At 44.7% G+C, this 27540-nt stretch overlaps 1 protein-coding gene across 1 annotated transcript; it reads left to right on the top strand.

Annotated features, from left to right (window-relative positions):
• Window positions 1–322: 322 nt before the first annotated feature.
• LOC144498703 (uncharacterized) lies at window positions 323–19907 on the top strand. The gene is made up of 2 exons (XM_078220231.1): window positions 323–6209; window positions 19219–19907. Exon 1 carries the CDS (start codon window positions 344–346, stop codon window positions 6170–6172), a length of 5829 nt encoding a protein of 1942 aa, XP_078076357.1. The 5' UTR covers window positions 323–343; the 3' UTR covers window positions 6173–6209; window positions 19219–19907.
• Window positions 19908–27540: the final 7633 nt, after the last annotated feature.

The raw sequence follows: 27540 nt of genomic DNA, 5'->3' as shown, positions 1-27540 counted from the left end.
TTTCTCCACAATGCTACCTTGTGACCCAATGCTGCAACTACAGTGTGACAATTATTAGCAAGGATGTGTTGACATACCAATTTATATTGCAAAAGTTGACATAAAAGTATGACCATAAACTGTGATAACATTGAATATTGTGGGCAGGATCTATTTTTAATACACAGGCAGTATGTTGTTTTCCCTAATTGTTAAAGTTCTGACTTTTTATTCTTAGGAAAAATTAATAATCGAACAAAAAGAGCAAAGCTGATCAGGTGAATCGAGTTAAAATCGGCATACAATGCAACACCATGTTCCAAATAATTCTGCTCACCAGGTTTTTGACAATCAACCAGGGCTGATGGCATCATACCCATTGCCCCAGCAGGCTCTTCAGAGATCTGAATGTACTTATAATGGGTCGCCTTCATCAAATCACCAGTCTTGGAAGGTCAATTGTGGATCTAACTATTTTGCAAATGGATCAGCACCAAGCTACTTGTATGAAGATACCAGTCAACTTGCCTATCCTTCAGATGAAGCATCATCGTCCTGCAGTGGCATCACATCTTATCATTCCTATCTATTGTCAACACTAATGGGAGATTCCAAATCTAAAATTAGATCCCACCCTGTCTATTCAATGGAAAGCCAACCTACTTGTTTTCAAAATAGATCAATGTCATTGGACTTGTCATCCGTTCGAACTCCCTCTGAGTTTGTACCTTCTCAAAGCAGTTCAACATGGTGGAATCAAAGGGCCCACCCAACCATGAGGAATTTCCCATCATATCAAAGTCCCACCTCCACTGGTATGCAACCTGGAGCTCAGAGCTGTCCGAGGTGGACTGATAATAAGACTGCTTTTGCTGCTAGACCCCCTGTACGTTGTTGGAATAATTGTGCATGCACCAATTATCAACACATTCATGGATCTTTTAGTCACGCTGTTAATCAGCAATCTTCCAATGTGGGTTATCACAATTTGGACCCATTTCAAAATATAAACACTAGAGGTTACAAAGACTGCCACATGTTTGAGGCAGGCCAGCCAGGGGAGGGGATACAGGTGCTGCGAAGGGACAGCATCTCGTCTCCACAGGCATCTACTGGAAACCACTTAATGAATCTTATCCTCAAAGGAACACTCAACGACATGCATGGAGCAGTGGCAAACAGAGATACACTTTGTACTCTGGTTCCCAGTGGGGGCTGTCCAGTGTCTGCTTCTACTTCACCAACAGATGCTCAAAGCTTTAGTAGCGGCATTTCTCAAAATCACCGAATAAATTGTGACTGTACCTATAGAAATCAAAGCATTTCTAATGTGTACTCTCAGAAGCATTTTCGGTCCTCACGCAAGCGGAAGAGTTCAGAAGTACTGAAGTTTCTTGCAGAACTTACCAACAGAGAGTTGAAGGCCTTGATTTTTGCATTTGAGCAGACTGAGAGAAGGAGGCAAAAAGCAGCCCGGCTGAACTTGATGGCAAATGAAATGAATGCACTGCGGCAAAATCCAGCAGCGGTGCAATCGAACCAATTTACAGCGGCGGATGCATTGTCTCCAGGTGCCATTCCAATACCTGAAAGATCTGCCAATTTACCGAATGGACATGTAGAAATCCTTGACTCCTGTCCTCCCCCAGCCCTCCAAAAGGATAAAGGACACAATTCACAGGTTTCTTGTGGTAACCATGTGCCTCTGAATGCAAACCCGACAAATGATTCGAACCTTGAAAATCTGAGCAACGCTCCATCAATGAGCAATCGCTGTGCTCAACACAGAGATATTAAAGGCAATTCTGTTTCTCCAAGACAAGGTGTGCAACAAGCTTTACCTCCCCATGCGGTGAATCATCAACATTGCCATTCGTTGACAGGACAAGCCAGCCCATCACTCCAAGCTCATGGAGAGAAAAATCCCATTTGTCACCCTAGTGCAGGGACTTATTATTCCCATACTCCAGGTGCTGAGGGAAACGTGCCAGATTATTCATTTAACTGCTCTAACTCCAGCTCAATGAGTCAGAAAACCTTTGCCTCTGTACCTGTTAATCTCAATTATCTGGGATCAAGCCAACAAAATGGAAGATATAATCCTTCTGCACGGTCCCTGAGTGGCATGAATGCACCAGACGCAAATGAACCCCATACTCCAGGCCCAAAGACACACCCTTCTCAGTATGATGAGCAAAGTCTGAAGGAAATCAAAGCGTTATATGACATGTTGCGAACTTCATACACGAATGAGATGAACGGTCATCCAAAACGTCCAAAGCTCGAAGGCTGTTCCACCAGTGGACAACCGGTCTCGCTCGAATTCGGCCAAATGACCATCACTTCTACCAGTCCTGTACAGTTTTCTCAGGACAATCATGCTTCCCAGAGGATTGACTGCCGGGACACTTGGTGTCCGAGTGCAGGTCTTTTATCCAATTCACAGACCACTACGATCGCGCCACAAGTTGCAGGATCTGTGCACAATGAAAATTCTCCACTTGTTGAACCGCATGTGTCGAGCTCTTCCTCTCCTTCCCACTCGAGAGCTCAAGAGGGACAGAATTCAGAGGTTTCTCTATATTCGGTTGAGATTTATAACGGTGTGAAAGATGAAGTGTCTTTAGCACCACCAGAAGGAACGACTGAAGGGTCATTGATACATCCTCACCCAGCAGGCTCAATGAATCAAGTTTGCCCAAGTGGCGCCAGATCTAACTCCCCAAGACCAGCCGAAACACTGAAGCCATTGAGTTGCTCCAGCGCGGGATTGGGGAACTTGCAACTTGCCCCTCCTCAAAGAATGTCAGCAGATCAAATCGCAGAGGGCTACCTCGCCAGTAAATGCTCTGCAACTCCAGGGGCCATCCAGGAGAACTTGACTCCAGTGTTAAGATCTGAAGAATCGAGTAGAACGCAAAAGGCTGTCGTTGATGCAGGTGCTCACTTGTCAAAAGCTGAATCACATGGTCAAAAGCCTGTCCCAATTTCAGAACAACACATTGCCTTCTCTGTTGCATCTTCAAAACTGTCTGGCTCTCTGTCAAACCAAGCTAATCTTTCGGGTCATAACCAGGGACCTGCAGATCTGCACAATGAAACCAGCAGTGGAGTTTCCGCAGGAATCCAAATAGAAAGTTCAGCTCGACCCGCTGACATTTACACTACAAACAATAGCGAAATAAATAATGTGTCCACGCAAAAAGTTGCAGAGGAGCGAAACTCGATACCAAACTCTGAGAACCCTTTAGCAAAGGAATCGGATACCTTAGAATTCATTTTGCGTTCTTTAGGCATCATTCCGGAGGAAAACGAAGGGAAAAGTGCAGTAATTCCAACTTCACTACCTTCTGGTGTAACCAGTTCAGAACAGTGTACAGCTGTCTCTTTGCTGGTGGATCCACCTTGTACAGATGTAAAACAGAGGCAAGATTTAACTCTGCGGTCATTTAATGCAGTAATATCAAGCGAAAAGCAGCAAGTGATTGCTTCAGTGGATCCTCATTCTATAGGGTCCATGGTAACCAGAGATTATTCAGATGTTGCCTCTTTCAGCCCTGGAGAAAGGCAACAGAATGGGGAAGTCAGCGCAGCAGTTATTCCTTTACAGGATGAAAGAACAACCTCTGCTCTTAGTAAACAGAAACCAGATGGCAAAAGCTGCTCGATTTCTGTTTGCCAACCCAATTGTCAAGCAGAAAGTGGTCAAAATCCACACAACTCACCCTCGCAGGAAACCAAACTGCCAATTGCCCGTACAGCACAGCACAATGGTGCACCCAATGCCGTTCAGTTAGAAGATGGCAGATTGAACAGGGTTGCAAGTTGCATAGAGAATGATGCTTCGATTAGTCTTGTCAGCCCATCAAAATTAAGTTGGCTTTTCTCTTCTGTTTCCCACACAGCTTCCACTCTGTTGGTTGAACCTCTGTTGACTGTGCAGGTTGAAGAACTGCGGGAAACTCTGCCTCCACCTTCTGCAGACAATGGTAATTCACTGAAAAGTCTGCTTTCTTCACCTAGCACCTCATCCTGTGTGCAGATGGCACAATCTACACGGTTAAGAAACGCAGTTGCCAATCCATGCTCTGTGGGGATGAGTGGAAGCGGCAATGGATATCCATTGAAGAACGATTCAGGTACTTCATCTCCTACTGATGAGCCAAGTGTAACTGTTTGCTCAGGTACCAATGTGTCCAACCTAAGTTTATTTAAGTATAAGCAGCATGTAGCTGATGGGCTTCATGATTCAGATAGAGCATTAAGGAAACAGCTGGACACTGTTCCAGAAGAAAGCACTGTGACCAGCACTTTGGAGACCACCAAAAAGCCAATGGACTCTACCCAGGTAGCTAATGCCAGCAGCTTAGCAGGAGTTGGAGATTCATTAGCCTTGGGTGCACCGAGCAGGGTTAACACCAGCAACTCTCTGCATGTGATGCAAGATATCCTGTTCTCAAGAATAAGAAGACTAAAATGTGTGAGATCAACTTTGGGAATTAGTTCCCTCTCTCGGGGTAGCAGTGGCGAAGTAAACGCGGATAGTCTGACTGTCGGGCAGACATCGCTTACGGACGGGTCCTTGTTACAAAAAAAAACACTTAATGGCTGCACAGCAGTGGTGGCCTCTAAACTTGGTGCCAAGGACTTGCTGTCAGGAATCCAGATCACCTTTGTGTTCTCACTTTCCGAATACTGGGAACACTTGAAAGTCATAAACAGCACAAACCTAATTTCAAAGGTGTTGGTAACCACTGGCCAGGAGTTCCTGCGATCCTCGGAAAAAGTGAGGGGTTTCTCCACAACGGAACGACGTCCAAATGAGCTAAATGGACCGGTTGGTGCTGCAAAAGGGGCGGTTTTGAATTCCGAAGAGAGTACGCAGAGAGACCTCATTGCTGACTTACCGCACAGCCAGAATATTGTGCCCTTCACACGTGATTCCCCTGCACAGTCGGCTGATCCAAATATTTCCAGCATTGTGGCTTATCACCATGAGAGTGTTTTCTGTCCAGCAGTAGATTTGAATAGAAATCTTGCAAACACTAATCCTGCAAGTGAAACAAATCCACTCGTTTCCACAAACGTCTCCAAGTTACTGCCCGGAAATGGACATTGCAATCAAAGCCTGACTGAGGCTAATACCATGAGTGTACAAAGGGAAGCATTGAATTCCAAAGAGATGATGATTCTGAACTTCTTCAGCAAAAACAGATTACGTAGTGCAACGGAGCTGGAAATGACTACCGAGTCCATTTTGCGTTTCTGGTCTCCGTCTGGAGAAGTTACAGAATCACACCATTCTCATCAGGAGACAGAGAATGGCGTAGCTTTTGACCATGGCATGGAGTGGCGACACAGTGGTCTTGACCTGCATACTGTAGCGAGTGCAGCAGAATTGAACAGTAGCAGGCACAAGTTGAATGCAATGCACTGTCTCCATTTTGGGTTCACTGCGACTGTCGACAGCAGGCAACTTCATGGAGCAAAATCCCATCCAAACGAATTGTGTGACTGGAGCAGTGGAACAGAGGTCAGTGTGTTTGAAGAACATAAACCTGAGAAGATGGAAAGTGCCTCGAGGCTCTGTCTGATGGCTGATGAAGGCAGAATGGATCATTGGGCTGATACTGCTTTAAGTAATGTGTCACTAGATACTTACAAACCAAGCAATTGCCTCCAAAACAATGGTAGCCAAGCAACCCAAGTAAATGGGGGCAAGTGGTTCGAGACTGGCAAGGCCGAGATAACTGTACCCGCTTTGATCACGAATAGCGAGGAGATCAATGGCAATGATGGGTGTGAACTCCTAAATCCAGACCAACAAAATTCAGAAGCTTTAACACAACCTTTCAATGATCGAGAAAGCTGGAACGAATGCGAGTCTAACATGGATGTCAGTAGCGAAATAAAGATTAAAGTGCTGAAGCACCAAGAGCTCCAGAATGTTCTTTCTGAGTTGTCTAATATAGTGCCAACGGCTTTAATCCTCAGTCCAGAATCTAAAGTAACTGATGAAACTTCCGAAATGGAAAGCACTGGAGCCCATTGGAAAACCTCGAGGAATCGTGACGACCTTTGTCTGGAGGTTGCACATGAGCAAATGGAAACCTCAGTCACAGAATGTTGTCTGGGCCCAGCAACCTCTGCACCTCTGTCTCTGGGCACAGTTGGCAGTGGCCTGCAACACTGATACAGGCCCCTGTCATCATACTGGCTACACAAAAAAGGTATGTGAAAATCTAAACTATGAATGCTTCTTAGAGAATTCCTGTCTGCCGTTTCCACGGCACACATAGTGCAAATGTTGTTAAATTTTAGATGATTTCGCAGCGAGAGATTTGGAGTTTGGGGGCATGATCTTCAGCACTTTGATCTAGGGCATCTTAGACAATGGAGTGTGTGTCATAAGGAATAAATGTTGAGACTCTTGAAACAGACCTTTCAATTATGAAAAACACCAAATAACTATAAGTAGAAATTGAAGAGAATTACACAACCTCCTCTTTCATTGACTGTAATAAACATTGTTTAAAATGATCTCAGGCCTCATTAATCAGAGATCCGGATGAATATTTAAACCAGCCTCCGTTACTTAACTTGTGCTGTGGCAATTAGCAGTTTTATTATGAAGGTACTCAAAGGAAAAGGCATTTTCAAGTTGACTGTGTTTTTACCCAGATGTTGCTTCATCAAAATCCCAATGCAGAGGAAGAGACTTATTTTTAATTACAGCAGAATTTGATGATTGCAAGTGGGTCTCCCGTGGCTTTCCCAGGAATGGTCTGGATAAAGCGACTTTCCCTCAGAGGGCATTGGACCTGCTGTGGTTAGAGGTTTGGGATTGGGGTCATCCAGAGAACTGGTTCTCCGCCTCCCTTGGTTGAAGGACTCCTTTACAAGTGGGTAGTGATCACGGACTCCTTGTCTAAACTAATATCCAATATAGCAGTGCAGCAATAACATTTCTTTAATGCTTCTGAGACAACAGATATTTAGTTACAGATATCAGTGGGATGACGGTGCCTGCTTTTCATTGCAGTCCATCTATCCTTGGATGGAGCCCAGAGCAAGCAACAGTCCAGAGAGGACAGGCACCCAGGAAGAGTAGAAACCCCAAGGATAGCAGGAGCCCAGACAGAGCAAAGCATGGAGAAAGCATTAGGGAAGTAATGGAAAGGTGGGAGATGTGGGGAAGAACAACATAGAGAGTACTGGAGCACTGGGAAACCAGGGCTCAGGAGAGCAGAGCACTGATAGAGAACACGCCACAGGGATAGCAAGAACATGGAGAAAATAGTAGATGGATAAGGGGGAACAGGAGCAAGGTGGCGAGCAGAGTACACATCTGGCCGTGGTTCATGTGGTGATTGTCCCTTTTAGGGCAACACAGCAGAAGAGGGTCTGCTTGGGGTACTAATTGGAATGAGAGTGGGTAATCACTCCAGGGGTAGAGCTCTCCTAGGCAGAGGACAGTCTAAAGACATTTAATAAATATGTAGGGACTGGGGCAGCCAGTGAGGCTGTGGGCCTCTGTAGAGTTTTTCCTTGTTAATAAATGCCTGTTGTGTTCCTGACAAAGTCTGTGGTGTGTATCATTATAATGGTGATCAGGATGAGATGGATTATGAGGACACTGCCTGTGGCCCAACACGTGTGAGTCGTGAGCTGTTGAGATACTGCCAGACCCTGAGGGATAAGGCGATGAGCAAACCTGAATTGGCGAGTATACAGTAAGAAGTCTCACAACACCAGGTTAAAGTCCAACAGGTTTATTTGGTAGCAAATACCATAAGCTTTCGGAGCACTGCTCCTTCGTCAGATGGAGTGGAAATCTGCTCTCAAACAGTGCAAACAGACAGAATCAAGTTGCAGAATACTGATTAGAATGCGAATCTTACAGCCAGCCAGGTCTTAAATGCACAGACAATGTGGGTGGAGGGAACATTAAACACAGGTTCAAGAGATGTGTATTGTCTCCAGACAGAACAGCTTGTGGAATTCTGCAAGTCCAGGAGGCAAGCTGTGGGGGTTACTGATAATGTGACATAAATCCAACATCCCGGTTTAGGCCGTCCTCATGTGTGCAGAACTTGGCTATCAGTTTCTGCTCAGCGACTCTGCGCTGTCGTGTGTTGTGAAGGCCGCCTTGGAGAATGCTTACCTGAAGATCCAAGGCTGAATGCCCGTGACTGCTGAAGTGCTCCCCCACAGGAAGAGAACAGTCTTGCCTAGTGATTGTCGAGCAGTGTTCATTCATCCGTTGTCGTAGCGTCTGCATGGTTTCCCCAATGTACCATGCCTCGGGACATCCTTTCCTGCAGTGTATCAGGTAGACAACGTTGGCCGAGCTGCAAGAGTAGGTACTGTGTACCTGGTAGATGGTGTTCTCACGTGAGATGATGGCATCCGTGTCGATGATTCGGCACGTCTTGCAGAGGTTGCTATGGCAGGGTTGTGTGGTGTCGTGGTCAGTGTTCTCCTGAAGGCTGGGTAGTTTGCTGCGGACAATGGTCTGTTTGAGGCTGCGTGGTTGTTTGAAGGCAAGAAGTGGGGATGGCCTTGGCGAGATGTTTGTCTTCATCAATGACATGTTGAAGACTCCGGAGGAGATGCCGTAGCTTCTCCGCTCCGGGAAAGTACTGGACGACGAAGGGTACTCTGTCCACCGTGTCCTGTGTTTGTCTTCTGAGGAGGTCGGTGCGGTTTTTCGCTGTGGCACGTCGGAACTGTTGATCGATGAGTCGAGTGCCATATCCTGTTCTTATGAGGGCATCTTTCAGCGTCTGGAGGTGTCTGTTGCGATCCTCCTCATCCGAGCAGATCCTGTGTATTCGGAGGGCTTGTTTGTAGGGGATGGCTTCTTTAACGTGTTTAGGGTGGAAGCTGGAGAAGTGGAGCATCATGAGGTTATCCGTGGGCTTGCGGTACAGTGAGGTGCTGAGGTGACCGTCCTTAATGGAGATGCGTGTGTCCAAGAATGCAACCGATTCCGGAGAGTAGTCCATGGTGATTCTGATGGTGGGATGGAACTTGTTGATGTCATCATATAGTTGTTTCAGTGATTGCTCACCATGGCTCCAAAGGAAGAAAATATCATCGATGTACCTAGTGTATAGCATCGGTTGAAGGTCCTGTGCGGTGAAGAAGTCTTGTTCGGGATGTTGGATTTATGTCACATTATCAGTAACCCCCACAGCTTGCCTCCTGGACTTGCAGAATCTCACTAGCTGTTCTGTCTGGAGACAATACACATCTCTTGAACCTGTGTTTAATGTTCCCTCCACCCACATTGTCTGTACATTTAAGACCTGGCTGGCTGTAGAGATTTGCATTCTAATCAGTATTCTGCAACTTGATTCTGTCTGTTTGCACTGTTTGAGAGCAGATTTCCACTCCATCTGACGAAGGAGCAGTGCTCCGAAAGCTTATGGTATTTGCTCCCAAATAAACCTGTTGGACTTTAACCTGGTGTTGTGAGACTTCTTACTGTGTTCACCCCAGTCCAACGCCGGCATCTCCACATCTTGGCGAGTATAGTCAGAGGTTTTGGAAGTATATGGAAAAAATTAAGGATGGCATGGTATAACAGTGGTTAGCACTACTGTCTCACAGTGCCAGAGACCTGGGTTCAATTCCCGGCTTGGGTGACTGTCTGTGTGAAGTTTGCATGTTCTCCCCGTGACTGCATGGGTTTCCTCTGGGTGCTCCAGTTTCCTCCCACAGTCCAAAGATATGTGGGTTAGGTGGATTGGCCATGCTAAATTATCCATTAGTGTCTGGGGGGGGAGTTAGCAGGGTAAATATGTGAGGTTATGGGGATGGGACCTGGGTGGGATCATTGTCAATGCAGACCCGATGGGCTGAATAGCCTCCTTCTGCACTGTAGGGATTCTATGATTCTATGAAATAGGAGAAAATAACTCTCAGAAGCAAGAGCCGTAACTTTGAGTTTAACGAAAAACTCCTGAGGCCCGCAGCCTCACCACCACCCTGGAATAGCCCACCAGCTGCACTCCAGTCCCTACATGTTTATTGCATGCCTTCAGACGTTTTTCTGCCTAGGAGAAAGCTCCACCCCCTGGGGTGATTACCCATTCTCATCCTAATTAGATCCTTAAGCCTCCTCTGCTGTGTTGCCCTGAAAGGGACAATCCCCACATTCCTCCCCCTTTTTTAACTCCTTTATACAATCTTCAGTAACTAAATTACTCACGCACAAATTCTAACTAAACATTATGCACATGAGTTGGACAATTTTATAAATCGAGTCTTTGAAGGGTTTTTCTGTTTCTTTTAGAGAGGTGTAAATCTGAGGTGTTTCGATAGACATTAACAGGAATTGTGAATCACAGTTAACTCCACAGGCTGGTTTACACAGAGACATCAGTTATGTCTATAACAGGTCGATCAGGTACCTTGGTGCTTGCAGATTTGAAAACATTTCTTGATGGCTCATTGATGAGAGCTTGAGGCTTTTGTGTTTTTAAACATTTTAATTGGTAGATTTTAAGTTCCAAATATGTTTTTGCATGAAGCTCGTCCATACGGGCTTGCTGCTTTTCCATTTGCGTGACCATGTCAGCAATCTTGTTATGACATGTATGTCGGAATTTTACCGCCTTGCCTGCCCGAGGCTCATCAGATCCTGCCCGAGGCCAACTGAGAATGCTGCCCTGTGAACCCTGAGGTGGGCGTACCCATAAATTTCCAGCCGTAATCTCCGTTTCTTTCTCTGTCTGAATTGCTGATTCTGCTGTCAATTCAATGTTTTTACCTCTTCAGTCAGTTTCTTATTGTCAAGCTTCCCTTATTCAAACTCTCTTATTCTCCTGATTCAGTTCTTCACTGGACTTGTTATCTTCGTTGCTTTTCATGGAATTCAGTTTATTCTACTTTGTCTCACGAAATTCTCTTTCTTCACTTTGTAATCTTTTTTTCAAGTTGGCTGTCGGCCAGTCATTTCAGCTTGTTGTTCTAATGTCTTCTCTAGAGCTTTAATTCTTTGTGCTGATTCCTCTTTATGTTCAATAATTCCTGGTTTCTTTTCATTTCTTTTCTGCATTTCTACCGAGATGAATCCATCATGTTCTTAGAGGACATGATACATTTCATAAATGGAATCTTTATTTCTACTTGCCTTAACTTCAGCTAAATCCTTTTTGGCTTCACTCAACTTTTTGGTTGCCACTCAAGTGGATAGAGCCGTGAAGAAGGCCTATAGAGTGTTAGCTTTTATTAACAGGGGGTTTGAGTTTAAGAGCTGTGGGATTATGCTGCAACTGTACAGGACCTTGGTGAGACCACATTTGGAATATTGTGTGCAGTTCTGGTCACCTCACTATATGAAGGATGTGGAAGCACTGGAAAGAGTGCAAAGGAGATTTACCAGGATGCTGCCTGGTTTGGAGGGTAGGTCTTATGAGAAAAGGTTGAGGGAGCTAGGCCTTTTCTCTTTAGAGCGGAGGAGGTTGAGAGGCGACTTAAGAGGTTTATAAGATGATGAGGGGAATAGATAGAGTGGACATTCAGAGACTATTTCCTCAGGTGGATGTAGCTGTTACTAGGGGGCATAACTATAAGGTTCATGATGGAAGATATAAGAGGGATGTACGAGGTAGGTTCTTTACTCAGAGAGTGGTTGGGGTGTGGAATGGACTGCCTGCTGTGATAGTGGAGTCGGACACTTTAGGAACTTTCAAGCGGGTTATTGGATTGGCACATGGAGCACACTAGAATGATAGGGAGTGGGATTGATCTTGGTTTCGGAAAAGGTTCGGCACAACATTGTGGGCCGAAGGGCCTGTCATGTGCTGTACTGTTCTATGTTCAATGTTCACTGTTGTTCAGGTTTGTCTCTGACTAAATGTTGACTTGTTTCCATTCTGCAATACTCTCATCGCCCTTAGTTTAGAGTCTTTCATGACCCTGCTTCTGGGGTCTTTCTTCATTGCCCACATTCTGGGGTCTTTCAATGCCCTCCTTCTGTGGTCTTCCAGTCTCCACCTTCCGGGGGTTTGGCAGTGACCCTTTCTGGGGTCTTGCAATGCCTCTTCCTCGAGCCTTTGTTGTTTATGGACCTTTTTTTTGAGAGTTAAGACCATAAGACCATAAGACATAGGAGCGGAAGTAAGGCCATTCGGCCCATCGAGTCCACTCCACCATTCAATCATGGTTGATTTCAACTCCATTTACCCGCTCTCTCCCCATAGCCCTTAATTCCTCGAGAAATCAAGAATTTATCCATTTCTGTCTTGAAGACGCTCAACGTCTCGGCCTCCACAGCCCTCTGTGGCAATGAATTCCACAGACCCACCACTCTCTGGCTGAAGAAATTTCTCCTCATCTCTGTTCTAAAGTGACTCCCTTTTATTCTAAGGCTGTGCCCCCGCGTCCTAGTCTCCCCTGTTAATGGAAACAACTTCCCTACGTCCATCCTATCTAAGCCGTTCATTATCTTGTAAGTTTCTATCAGATCTCCCCTCAACCTCCTAAACTCCAATGAATATAATCCCACGATCCTCAGACGTTCATCGTATGTCAGGCCTACCATTCCTGGGATCATCCGTGTGAATCTCCGCTGGACCCGCTCCAGTGCCAGTATGTCCTTCCTGAGGTGTGGGGCCCAAAATTGCTCACAGTACTCCAAATGGGGCCTAACCAGTGCTTTATAAAGCCTCAGAAGTACATCCCTGCTTTTGTATTCCAAGCCTCTTGAGATAAATGACAACATTACATTTGCTTTCTTAATTACGGACTCAACCTGCAAGTTTACCTTTAGAGAATCCTGGACTAGGACTCCCAAGTCCCTTTGCACTTTAGCATTATGAATTTTGTCACCGTTTAGAAAATAGTCCATGCCTCTATTCTTTTTTCCAAAGTGTACGACCTCGCACTTGCCCACGTTGAATTTCATCAGCCACTTCTTGGACCACTCTCCTAAACTGTCTAAATCTTTCTGCAGCCTCCCCACCTCCTCAATACTACCTGCCCCTCCACCTATCTTTGTATCATCGGCAAACTTGGCCAGAATGCTCCCAGTCCCGTCATCTAGATCGTTAATATATAAAGAGAACAGCTGTGGCCCCAACACTGAACCCTGCGGGACACCACTTGTCACCGGTTGCCATTCTGAGAAAGAACCTTTTATCCCAACTCTCTGCCTTCTGTCTGACAGCCAATCGTCAATCCATGTTAGTACCTTGCCTCGAATACCATGGGCCCTTATTTTACTCAGCAGTCTCCCGTGAGGCACCTTGTCAAAGGCCTTTTGGAAGTCAAGATAGATAACATCCATTGGCTCTCCTTGGTCTAACCTATTTGTTATCTCTTCAAAGAACTCTAACAGGTTTGTCAGGCACGACCTCCCCTTACTAAATCCATGCTGACTTGTCTTAATCCGACCCTGCACTTCCAAGAATTTAGAAATCTCATCCTTAACGATGGATTCTAGAATTTTGCCAACAACTGAGGTTAGGCTAATTGGCCTATAATTTTCCATCTTTTTTCTTGTTCCCTTCTTGAACAGTGGGGTTACAACAGCGATTTTCCAATCCTCTGGGACTTTCCCTGACTCCAGTGACTTTTGAAAGATCATAACTAACGCCTCCACTATTTCTTCAGCTATCTCCTTTAGAACTCTAGGATGTAGCCCATCTGGGCCCGGAGATTTATCAATTTTCAGACCTTTTAGTTTCTCTAGCACTTTCTCCTTTGTGATGGCAACCATATTCAACTCTGCCCCCTGACTTTCCTGAATTGTTGGGATATTACTCATGTCTTCTACTGTGAAGACTGACGCAAAGTACTTATTAAGTTCCTCAGCTATTTCCTTGTCTCCCATCACTAGATTACCAGCGTCATTTTGGAGCGGCCCAATGTCTACTTTTGCCTCCCGTTTGTTTTTAATGTATTTAAAGAAACTTTTACTATCATTCCTAATGTTACTGGCTAGCCTACCTTCATATTTGATCCTCTCCTTCCTTATTTCTCTCTTTGTTATCCTCTGTTTGTTTTTATAGCCTTCCCAATCTTCTGACTTCCCACTACTCTTTGCCACATTATAGGCTCTCTCTTTTGCCTTGATGCATTCCCTGACTTCCTTTGTCAGCCATGGCTGCCTAATCCCCCCTCTGATAACCTTTCTTTTGTTTGGGATGAACCTCTGCACTGTGTCCTCAATTACTCCCAGAAACTCCTGCCATTGCTGTTCTACTGTCTTTCCCATTAGGCTCTGCTTCCAGTCGATTTTTGTCAGTTCCTCCCTCATGCGCCTGTAATTACCTTTATTTAACTGTAGAACCTTCACATCTGATTCTGCCTTCCTTCTTTCAAATTGCAGACTGAATTCTACCATATTATGCTCTCTATCTGGGGTCTTCTCCAATTTTCCTGTCCATTGTGATTGCTGCTTTAAGTGCATTGTTACATTAAATGCATTACCTCTTTAAAAATGTATTACCGCTTTAATACTGTGAGGTAATCTTGCCCCCCTCCCCCTCCCCCTCCCCCTCCCCAACACAGGTTGTGCTGCTTGGCACAGTTGCCTTTCCTTTGTGTATTTTGCAACAAATGTATCAAAGCAGGATCAGAGTGTCACCCTCAGGCTGTCTCTTTTTTTACTCTTAAAGCTGCAGCACTGCTTCTTAGTCCCAGCCCTGATGTTTTAGCTTTTGAATTTGTTCAACTGCAGCAATTCTTTGCCTCCTCATAATGATGCACACTTTCAGACTTTGTCAGGAACACAAAGGGTATTTATTAACAAGGGAAAACAGCACAGAGGCTCACAGCCTCACTGGCTGCTCTCCAGTCTCCACATGTGCTTTACAAGCTTTCAGACTGTCTTCTGTCTGGGAGAAAGCCTCGCCCCCTGGGGTGATTACCCATGCTCGTCCTAATTGGTCCCTCAAGCCAGGTGAACATCTTCGGCTGTGTTGCCCTTAAAGGGACAATCCCCACAGCTCACTCACTCATTCTTGACCACGGCACCCTAGATACTCGCGTATCTCACTCATGTCTGGCTCTTCATCATAACGACACCGCAGGGTCGCTGAGCAGAAACTGATAGCCAAGTTCCGCACCCATGAGGACGGCCTCAACTGGGATCTTGGGTTCATGTCACACTATCTGTAACCCCCACAACTTGCCTGGACTTGCAAAATCTCACTAGCTGTCCTGTCTGGAGACAATACACATCTCTTTAACCTGTGCTTAATGCTCTCTCCACTCACATTGTCTGTACCTTTAAAACTTGATTAGCTGTATTAGCATTCCAATCATCATTCTGTAAATGGAGTTTGTGTCTCTGTATGCCCTGTTTATGAGCACATCTCCCACTCCACCTGACGAAGGAGCAGCAAGCGCTCCGAAAGCTAGTGGCATTTGCTACCAAATAAACCTGTTGGACTTTAACCGGGTGTTGTTAGACTTCTTACTGTCTTCATCATAAAGCCAAGGACAGTCGCCATGGATCTCGGTTTGAGCATCATGGTACTTGACAACTCTGGATGCTCCATCTTGTGGTAGAATTGTGCTGCTGCATGTAAGACAATGTCCGAGAATAGTGATGACCAGATTAGTAAGGGTATAAACATAAAACACAGAAGGGGGCCATTCAGCCCGTGAAACCCATGCTATTTCAGTAGGACCAATTTAACTAGTCGCACGTTGACCAACCAACAGGAAACAAGAAGTCAGGATAAATAGGTCGTTTTCAGGTTGCCAAATTGTAACTAGTGGAGTGCTACAGGATCAGTGCTGGGGCCTGAATTATTTGCAATCTATCTTCATGACTTGGATAAAGGGGTATTGTCACCAAATTTGCTGGTGCAACAAAGATGAGGAGGAATTTCTTCTCTGGGATCATTAATCTCTGGAATTCTCTGCTCCAGAGAGGATTGGAGGCTGGACCATTGAAAACATTCATCTGATAGACAAAAAATTCAAGGGTTTTAGGGGTCAGGCAGGAAAGTTGAGTTGATGCCTGTAATAAGTCTTTGGAGGCAGAAGTCCTTTCACTAAAATCCCTTTATTTACAAACTCTAACAGCAGTACACAGAGTGTTAGCAGTCTATCTCCGGCGGTGTCAGAGGAACTGACACTCCCAGTTAAGTTCAAGGCAAAGACTCCGATTGGCCCATCAATTGGATCCTTAATCAGGGAGTTCATACTCCAATAGGCCAACCTCAAAGGCCTGAATGAAGTCATTACAATGCCATGATCAGGTCAGGCATGATCTTATTGAATGGCAGAGCAGGGGCGAGTGTCCTACTCCTGCGCACACTCTTACTACTTATGTTTTTGTGCTACGTTCTTCTCCTCATTTCCCCAAAGCCCTGCAAATTTTCCCTTAAAGTTGCTTATCTGATTCCCTGTTGAAATCCATCATTCAATCTGCCTCTGCCACCCTTCTCAGGCGGTCCATTCACTCGCTGTGCTGAGAGAACAGCTTTTCCTCATGTCGCCTTTGATTCTTTCACCAATCACTTTAAATCTGTAACCTTTCATTGCCAGCGCTTCCATCAATGGGAACAGTTTCTGCCTGTCTACTGTGCCTAGGCCCCTCATGACTTTTGACACCTCGTCAAATCTCCTCTCAGCAGTCTCTGCTGGAAGGAAAACAAAGTCAGGTTATCCGATCTATCCAAATAACTGAAAACTCTAAACCCCAGGAAGATTTTTATAAAGCATTTATTTTCCCTTCTCCGTAAATTCTTCATATCCTTTCTAAAGTGCAGGACCCAGAATTGGACACAACATTCCAGTCAAACCAGGCCAAACTATTCAGCTGAAAATATTTGCAATCTGTAATAGGATTGCCAGCAACGATAAAGCCTATGGAATAGAGCACTGACCAAGATCACCCAGACTCAAAACATTGGCTCTATTCTCTCTGCATAGCTGCTGTCAGACCTGCTGAGATTTTTCGGCATTTTCTGTTTTAATCCCAGTACCAGCCCCTGGGAAACCTTGCTGCTGCAGGCCTTCCTCCAGTCCAAAAACAACTATTCGCTATTCTGAATGAAAGCAACTTGCCCATAGGAAGATCTCTGAAACAGCAGTGAGATAATGACTATAAACTCTGGCAGGTTGAGGGATAAATACTGGCCACGATACAGGGGCGATCATCAAGGGTCATCTTCAGATAGATTGAGAGGGGAGACAGTTTCATATCCACTGGAAAGTCCAGATAAGACCTTGAGGCATTAACTGTCTTTTGGTTTTGATATCTAAACTGGGGCAGTGCCATTGAAAATATCACCACCACTCTAACATTCTTGTGAATTTGGGCCCACAGCAACACAAAGCTTTTGTTTTGTCTCCAACAATGTTTCAGGGTTAGCAAGATCAACAACTTTCATTTATATAACATTCTTAATGTAGTAAGAAGTCCTCAACCCAGTTAAGGTATTTGTTTTGACTTCAGCGATATAGCCGGGTGAACATCTTGCACCGTTAACATAGTAAAATGTTATGAGAAGTGTAATCAGACAAAATGTAATCAAAGCATAAAGATAGGGCAGATACTCAAAAGCTTGGTCAAAGACAACTGAAGCACATCGGGTACCGGAAATCTGAAACAAAAACAGACAACGCTGGAAATATCAGCAAGTCAGGCAACACCTGTAGAGAGAGAAAGGTCTTTGGTCAGAATTAGCTTGGTACTAGAGGGTAGGTTTTCAGGTGTAATTTAAAAGGCAGCCACAGGATTGCATGGTGTTTACTTTATAGAAGCAGGCCATTTGGCCCAAAGGTTCGTGCCAGAGATTAGGTTCCATACTAGCCTCCTCCCACCCTTCTTTACCCCATCGACATATCCTTCTAGGCCCTTTCCACTTGGGATTACCTCGGTTTAAGTGCATCGATGCTATTCCTCTATGTGCTGGTGCGTACTAGATTCTAACCACTTCCCAGTGAAGAGGTTTCCCATGAATTCTTTATTGTATTGATTAGTAACTATCTTTCTATTTATGAGTGTTCTGGTCCATCCCTGTCATGTCTACATCTGACCAATTGGATCCTTTTATAACCTTAAAGACTTCTAGAGAAAAGAACTGTAGGTTCTTCAATCTTTCCTGCCAGCTATAATGTCTCAGTCTTGTTAAATCTAGTCTTATTTTCTGCACCTTCTACCGTGCCTCTGTGTGCTATTTTATAATACGGAAAGCAGAACTGTACACCGTATTCCAACCAAGGTTTATTCTTAATGGGTGGGATTTTCCACCTGACCCCCCACGGCGTGTTTTGAAGACAGCGGAGGTAGTACACCATTGGCTGGTGGGGGAACTTCTGGTCCTGCTGCTGTCAACGGGGTTTCCTGTTGTTGGCACCCTGTACTGCCAGGGAACCCCTGGCAGGGGCTCGCCCGCAGCAGCGCTGGAAGATCCCACCCATTATCCACTCCTATCACTTGAAAGATGACCTGAGTATTTTGTTTAGCTTTAATAATTTCCATCAGTGATTTGTATATCTGTACCTCATTGCCATAGTCCATCCAAACACTTTCCAAGGAGTGTGTGGCCTTCATACTCTTCCTGCCAAAATGTTCCACTTAATACTTTTCTGCATTGAAGTTTTATTTGCTGTATAGAAGAACATAAAAACAAATCAAATATGGAAAGGTGGAGGTGTTTGGAGAGAAAATTCCAGAGCTTGGGATCTAGATAAATAAAGGCATATCTGCCATTGATTGGGTGATGGTGTAGTGGTACTGTCACTGCATTAGTAATCTGGAAACCCAGGGTCATGCTCTGGGGACCTGGGTTTGAATGGCAGATGGTGAAATTTGAATTCAACAAAAATCTGGAATTAATGATGCCAATAAACAATTGTTGATTATTGTAAAAACTTATCTGGTTCACTAATGTCCTTTTAAAGACGTATATCTGCCGCCCTTATCCGGTCTGGCCTACCTGTGGCTCTAGACCCACAGCAATGTGGTTGACTCTTAAATGCCCCCTGAAAATGGTCTAGCGAGCCACTCGGATCAAGGGCAATCAGGGATAAGTAATAAATGCCAGCCCAGCCAGCGATGCCCACATTCCCACAACGAATTTTTAAAAAAGAATGTGGAAAAAGACTGTTTTAGGAGATCAACAATCTTAGAGAGTTTAGGACTACCAGTTACAGAGAAAGGGACACACAGCATGTGTGGTTATGCAGAGGGATCTAGTTTCACAAGATGTGGATGCATCCAACTGTTGCATAGATTCTTACTCTACTTGCTCTCAATGGTTACAGGTCACTGACAAAACGGCTAGAAAGTCAAGTCTACCACAAGTCCAAGTCTTTGTGGTGTAATATCTCCGACAGAAGAGAGAGCTGCCTCAGAATGTGTTTACTGTCTCCTCTTCTGCTCCTCCGATCGCTGCACAACCCTCTTGATTGCCGTCAATGTGCTGCTTGCTTTATTCACACACCGCAACATAAAAATAAATCAGAATTTTGCCTGCCAAGTGCGAGCCTCTGCAAAATTGCCACGAGGGAAAACTACCAAACGTTTCCGCTTGTGAGGAAAGAAATGTTACATATGAGAATTGATGATGAGCTGCGAGGTTTTTGGTCTACACAGTAAGAAGTCTCACAACACCAGGTTAAAGTCCAACAGGCTTATTTGGTAGCAAACGCCACTGTGTGTCGTTTGCTACCAAATGAACCTGTTGGACTTTAACCTGGTGTTGTGAGACTTCTTACTGTGTTTATCCCAGTCCAACGCCGGCATCTCCACATCATGGTTTTTGGTCTGACAGAACTTGCAGTGGGAGCTCACAGCAAATGAAAGCAGCCAGCCAGTGCCAGGAGTGGCACAAGCCTACCACTGAAAAGGAGTCGTTCATAAATATTAAAGACGAGATGAACAAAATCATTTGTGTAATTGTACAAATTGTTATTGATCAATGTTTCTCTGAAATAAACAATATTCTTGTTGTACTTCTGTCGTGGAACATATCCAGGTGTTAGACCTACAAACACAGATTGGGCACGCTACAGTGATAGCACCATATTTTGGGAAACACAGACAAATTTGCTATTGCCATTCTTTTGTGCGGTTCTGGATTGGAAAAAACAGAGTACTAGCTGAGGGAATGGAGGGCGGGGGGGGGAAGAGTTCCAGCAAACATTGACAATTCCCATTTAACGAGAGAAAATTTCAATTGTAAATATGAAAATAAATATTTATGTATGGCAAATGAATAGGGAGAACGTGTCGATACCAAGAAATTATTAGATAAATACTTGAAGGAAAAGCTTCCTGAGGTTGAGTTATGTGAAGGAATATACATATAATTGGGCAGAATACAGATAATTAGATGGAATTCTGACATTACATTTTCGGAATCAAGATTCCCTTAATATCTTAATTGTCACTTCTTTGAAAAGATTGTCTAGATATTTGTGCTATCCGAATACTGATCTTAAACACATGGGGCGGGATTCTCTGGCCTCCTCTCAGCGTTTTTCCCGCGGCGGGAGGTGGCCTGTCATTCCCTAGCAGAGGATCCTCCGGTCCTGCCACTATCAATGGGAGTTCCCATTGAAGCCACCACCAGGAAACCCGCGGGATGGGGTACATCGCCGGCAGGACCAGAGAAACCCGCCAACGTGAATGGCCGGAGAATTCCGGCCATTATCCAATGATGCTAAGAATCTGGCTGTGGCAGTGGAATGTTTCGAAAGCTCTTTGAACAGAAGGAGTGTGGTATGCACTGATATGGTAAGGACACAATATACAGATGGTGTCAATCTTGAAAAATCCTGCAAACATATTCCTCTTGTTAAAAGCTATTAACTGACATCAAAATCACTTTGTGGTGTGAAGCATATCTTGTTTGCCTGTGACCTGGAGAATCTGATGATATAAGTTTGAGAAAGGAATTCCTAAGAAACTGGTAGGACCAGATATCACAGATGTGAAATGTAGAAAGTAGGAGCAAGAGGAGGCCATTCGGCCCGATGAGCCTGTTCCGCCTTTCATTGTGATCATGGTTGATCATGCAACTCAATTGGCTGATCCCGTTTTCCCCCATATCCTTTGATCCGCTTCGCCTGAATCATTATCAATTCATGTAAAAATGGTAAATCATAGAAATAGTACCTCACACATGCTGAGTTTGGCAACTTTAGCTTTTGTCCTTTCTCCTCCATCTTAAACCCACCCCGCACCCCTGCCCATCCCCTTTCCTCAATGCTCCCCCACGCCCCCATCCCCCGCTTCCCCCATCACCACCAAATCAGGTCATCTGTATTTCTTGTTAAAGCTGCTACTTTTTGATGCAGCTTCTACAGTTCTAGCACATTCTCCTTCCTTTTAGTTCTGACTGAGTCAAAGCGTGAGAAACATTAACTCTGTTTCTCTAGATGCTGTGGAGATGCCGGCGTTGGACTGGGGTGAACACAGTAAGAAGTCTCACAACACCAGGTTAAAGTCCAACAGGTTTATTTGGTAGCAAATACCATAAGCTTTCGGAGCGCTGCTCCTTCGTCAGATGGGGTGGAAATCTGCTCTCAAGCAGTGCACAGAGACACAAAATCAAGTTACAGAATACTGATTAGAATGCGAATCCCTACAGCCAGATGTGACAATACACATCTCTTTAACCTGTGCTTAATGCTCCCTCCACCCACATTGTCTGTATCTTTAAGACCTGGCTGGCTGTAGGGATTCGCATTCTAATTAGTATTCTGTAACTTGATTTTGTGTCTGTGCACTGTTTGAGAGCAGATATCCACTCCATCTGACGAAGGAGCAGCGCTCCGAAAGCTTATGGTATTTGCTACCAAATAAACCTGTTGGACTTTAACCTGGTGTTGTGAGACTTCTTACTGTCTCTAGATGCTGGCAGACCTACGGAGGTTCTCTAGCCTCCCTTGTTCTTGTTGTCTATGATGAGATGATGGGAATATTAGAATCGATAACCTGTTCACTGAGGCTCATTCCAGGTGCTGTCAGAACCACTTGGCTCAAAACCTCATCATAACATTGATCTGTTATGGACATGAGCTGAATGCCAGAGGAGAGGTGAGCTGCTAGCTGAACCTTAACATCCAGGTGACATTTGAAAGGGATTTGTGTGGCTTTAAGTTTCACAGGTAACACTAATTGTTTTTCTGGGTAACTGCTATATGACTGCTTCGGAAATCTTCCATCAATAGGAATTGAAGCAGAGAATATGGATCAATACTCGTACACTTTTGCCTCATTATCCACCAGCACCCCCTCCTGATGATCAACCTAGCCTCTCCTCCAGAAGACAATCATGCCACATTAGCTCCGTAGACGTCACATGCCCTCCCCCATCACCCTCAGTTGCCAATCGGTACTCAAGTTAGCCTGGGCAGTTTGCTGCTTCTATTCAAATGAGACTTGACTCTGAAGTTGATTTGGCATTTCTGGTGAGATTCGTGGGGTGAAAGGTGAGCTCACCATGATCACCACCCACCAGATGAATGGAAGCATGTTAAAAAAGTCTCCATGAAGAAAACTTTCCATCTCAAATAGTTAAGAGAAAGTCAGAAGTCCCTCAATGGTTCATGGATCATGGTGCATCATCACATGTGAAGAGTATTTACTTGATGAAGATGATCTGTATTTGAAGAACAAAAATTGCAAACTTCAAAATTGAGATTGATGGGTTTTCTGAGGTTACAGTATCAAGCAAAGCCTAACAGATCAGTTGTAATCTAATTGAATAATTGATAATAGTTTATAATAATTCTGCACTTGCCAGCCTTGCCTCAGTAGTAGTACACTTGCCCCTTGAATCAGAGGAATGTGGGTTCAAGACCACTCCAGTGACGTGGATGCATAATCCAAGCTTCCAAAATCCACAATTCATGGCCTCCAGACAAGGGACATACCAGATCCAAGCTATTACACCTGATCTTATGCTTGATGTTAGCCAAAGGGCTGCTCGAAATGCAAGTCTTGTTTTCTCCTTATAAAACATTAAATCTATATCATGTGAGACATTCCAGAGTGGCCATAACAGCTCCACTTCAACATGACTGCAAAGACACTGCTTACTTATGCAATTTAAACATTGGAAAATGGGAAGGTCCTTGGAGATCACGAAGTGTGAGATGGTCTCATCATTGATAAACCTCTCAGACTATCAACATAGATGGCCTAAATTTCCATGTAAATTGGTGAATAAACCTCTGGGATAATTCAAGCTGGAAACTATTGTCTTCACGGAGCTACAAGGGAAACTGTTCACAGAATGGGATTTTCTCTCCCACAACAGAGTGGTGTTTACTTTCATAAAAGCAGCAAAAAAACGGTCCCATTTACCAATCCCATTCACACCTCTTCTGGAAACCCCATCGTTTGTTTCTTGTCTCATTATCACCTCTTCTGCCTTGCACCCTCATCCTTTTGTTCATTTAATCTCACCTTCGTTTCACCCGATCACAGAGCTAGCTTCCCTTTTGTTTATCTCCCTTCCCGCGTCCCCCACCCCACTGCCCTTAATCCAGCCTCTGCATTTGCTGAAAATTTGGCACATCAAGAACCTTTTCCAACTTTGATGAAAGGTCATCAACCTACGCTGTTAACTACTTCTTTCTCCACAGATACTGTCTGATCTGCTAAGTATTTCCAGAATTTTCAGGGTCTTTTGTCAGATTTCCAGCACTTACACGTGGCTTACATGTGACTCCAGAGCCACAGTAATGTAGTTGACTCTCAACTGCCCTCCAAGGGCAACTGAGGATGGGCAATAAATGCTTGCCAGCCAGCGATGCCCATATCCCACAAATGAATTTTTAAAAATTCAACTAGATATTGGCAACCGAGCAATTGGTCACCAGTCCCAGTAATGCTACTGTGAGATGCCTTGGAATGTTTTACCACGCTAACGGTGTCATAGAAATGCAACTGGGTCAGGCTGGGTGGCTTGTTTTCTCCGCTCTGACAAAGGGTCATCCAGACTCGAAACATTGGCTCTATTCCCTCTCCACGAGCACGGTCAGACCTGCTGAGTTTTTGCAGGATTTTCTGTTTTTGTTTCAGATTCCAGCATTTTGATTTGATTCATTATTGTCACATGTATTAGCATACAGTGAAAAGTATTGTTCCTTGCGCACTATACAAAGCATACCGTTCATAGAGAAAGAAATGAGAGAGTGCAGAATGTAGTGTTACAGTCATAGTTAGGGTGTAGAGAAAGAGCAACGTAATGCAAGGTAAGTCCATTCAAGTGTCTGACAGCAGCAGGGAAGAAGCTGTTCTTGAGTCGGTTGGTGCTTGACCTCAGACTTTTGTATCTTTTTCCCGACGGAAGAAGGTGGAAGAGAGAACGTCCGGGGTGCGTGGGGTCCTTAATTATGCTGGCTGCTTTGCCAAGGCAGTGGGAAATGTGGACAGAGTCAATGGATGGAAGGCTGGTTTGCGTGATGGATTGGGCTACATTCACGACCTTTTGTAATTTCTTGTGGTCTTGGGCAGAGCAGGAGCCATACCAAGCTGTGATACAACCAGAAAGAATGCTTTCTATGGTGCATCTATAAAAGTTGGTGAGAGTGGTAGCTGACATGCCAAATTTTCTTAGTCTTCTGAGAAAATTGAGGCATTGGTGGGCTTTCTTAACTATAGTGTCGGCTTGGGGGACCAGAACAAGTTGCTGGTGATCTGGACACATAAAACTTGAAGCTCTCGACCCTTTCTACTTCGTCCCCGTGATATAGAGAGGAGCATGTTCTCCTCTACGCTTCCTGAAGTCGATGACAATCTCCTTTGTTTTGTTGACATTGAGGGAGAGATTATTGTTGCTGCACCAGTTCACCAGATTCTCTATCTCATTCCTGTACTCTGTCTCATCATTGTTTGAGATCTGACTCACTGTGGTGGTGTCGTCAGCAAACTTGAAAATTGAATTGAAGGGGAATTTGACCACACTGTCAAAGGTGTATAAGGAATATTGTAGGGGGCTGAGAACACAGCCTTGTGGGGCACTGGTGTTGAGGATGATTGTGGAGGAGGTTTTGTTGCCTATCCTTACTGATTGTGGATGTGGGTTAGGAAGTTCAAGAGCCAGTCGCAGAGGGAGGAGCCGCGGCCCAGGCCACAGAGTTTGGAGATGAGTTCCGTGGGAATATTGGTGTTGAAGGCTGAGTTGATTGAAGATGGCGGCTCCAAAGAAGAGCGAGGCGGGCTGTCCCCGGGGCTTCATGGACACGGTGAAAGCGGCCTGGGCTCTGGCCACCGACAGGACCGACTTCAGGAGGAACTTGATCGTAAACCTCGGGTTGTTTGCTGCAGGCATTTACATTGCTCGAAACCTATCGGACATTGATTTGATGGCACCCCAGCCAGTGGCGTGAGTGAGATTAAGATGCTGGGAATCTAGTAATAGCTGGAAGTCCACCATCATCACCGCTGTGCTGTAACTTTTTATACTACGATCAAAACCACCGCAACACAGTTGTATGCCAGCTGTGTCTTACAGAAACAGAAAGCAAATTGATGTACAGAATTAACTGGCTTAATCATAAATTACTTACATGTTCAAATGTTCAGAGTCTAATAAAATAAATTTATAACACAAAAAAAAAGGCTGAGCTGTAGTCAATAAATAGGAGTCTGACATAGATGTCTTTGTTATCTCGGTGTTGCAGGGTTGAAAGGCTGAGCTGTAGTCAATAAATAGGAGTCTGACATAGATGTCTTTGTTATCTCGGTGTTGCAGGGTTGAGTGCAGGGCCAGGGAGATGGTATCTGCTGTGGACCTGTTATGGCGATCAGCGAACTGTAGTAGATCCAGGTAATCCAGGAGGCTGGAATTGATTCGCATCCGCAGTATTTAGCCTTTGTTTTGTTTTCTCAGTTATTGCAGACACAATGAGCAGAGAGGCCTCGTGTGTCATAAATTTTCTAAATATCTGAAAGGGAGGAATTTGCACGAGTGGGGGTGGGGGTGGGGGGAGGGGGTGGGGGTGGGAAGGGGGAGAGGGTTGGGGAAAAAGCAGAGGAATGGCAGCGCATGAATTACTCCTGAGGGAAGCAAGCACCAGATATAATGGGCTGAATGTCCTCCTGTGCTGTAACAATTCTAATGATTGAAAATTAGAGATGTTAAACCAGTCAAACCTTGGTCTGACCACATGTAAAAGTATGGTGTGCAGTTCTGGTCACCGTGACCTAGATTCTTTTCCCTTTCTAGCAGAGCAGAAAATAAGATTAAGTTGGGGTGATGCAGAACCTGGAGGAGATAGGTTTACATCTCAGCATCAGGAAGATGATGACAATGTGAAAATACTCCGGATCCCTCTTGGTTGGAATAAATTTTATTTATTTGATTGAGATTTCACTAAGACACAGAAAGACTCCTCTGAAGACCGTGATATAATGAAAGTGCAAGTTTTAAGTTTTCTTAGTTGGTATTAAAGACTTTTTAGCAGTCAAGATCGCTGTTTAACTTTTATCACTTGTTAAGGGCAGTGATATTTTATATTTCTAATACTGGAGAATGCAGAAGAATAAAAGACAATACCAAAAACAACACTATACTGCCACCTCTTGTCCTCTTCTAGACAATTTTTTTAATCATTTGAAGAAGTCAAGGATAATTTACTAGCCCCACAATGAGCATAGAAATCATAGAAACCCTACAGTGCAGAAGGAGGCCATTCGGCCCATCGAGTCTGCACCGACCACAATCCCACCCAGGCCCTACCCCCACATATTTACCCACTAATCCCTCTAACCTACGCATCCCAGGACTCTAAGGGGCAATTTTTTTAACCTGGCCAATCAACCTAACCCGCACATCTTTGGACTGTGGGAGGAAACCGGAGCACCCGGAGTAAACCCACGCAGACAATGTGCAGACTCCACACAGACAGTGACCCGAGCATCGAACCCGGGACCCTGGAGCTGTGAAGCAGCAGTGCTAACCACTGTGCTACCGTGCCGCCCTTACTTGCAATGGTAAAGAGCCTGGCTGTCTGAGTACCAACTCACCCTATCCCTTAATCTCTCCCCAGCTGTCATCTGTTGAAACTACCTCCCAGTTGCTTTGTGTTTCAGCCACCATGGTTCAGTCAGTCTCACTCTTGTCTCCCCCAGAAGGTTGTGTATCCAAGCCTCACCTCAGAACCTTGAGCACAGACTCCAGGCTGACACTCCTTTGGAGTACTGAGGAGGGACTGCACTGCTGAAAGCACCATCTTTCAGGTAAGAGCAGAGCTGTGCCTGTCCTCTTGGGTAAAGGTCCTATTGCAGAATTCAGACAAGTAAGGGGGTTCTCCCAGTACTCTGGCCAATACTTACCTCTTAACCATCATCGTTATAATAGATTAACTGGTTGGTATCACATTGCTATTTGTGGTATCCTGTCCTGACATGTAACAGGCACTTTATAAATCTGAAATTTGATCATAGAATCCCTTCAGTACAGGAGGCCATTCAGCTCATCTTGTCTGCACTGACCCCTGACAGAGCATCTTATCCATACCCACCCCATCCCCATATTTACCCTGCTAATCCTCATAATCTAAACATTTTGGGACATTAGGCAGCAATTTAGCATGGCTAATCTACCTAACCTGCACATCCTTGGACTG

Source organism: Mustelus asterias, chromosome 9 (assembly GCF_964213995.1).
Source record: "Mustelus asterias chromosome 9, sMusAst1.hap1.1, whole genome shotgun sequence".
Lineage (NCBI taxonomy): Eukaryota > Metazoa > Chordata > Chondrichthyes > Carcharhiniformes > Triakidae > Mustelus > Mustelus asterias.
The sequence above is the reverse complement of the archived record's forward strand: the minus strand, read 5'-3'. Positions and strand labels throughout refer to the sequence as shown.

Excerpts from the sequence above, each read along its gene's own strand:
- LOC144498703 (XM_078220231.1), top strand. The coding sequence starts at position 344 with ATGGCATCATACCCATTGCCCCAGCAGGCTCTTCAGAGATCTGAATGT.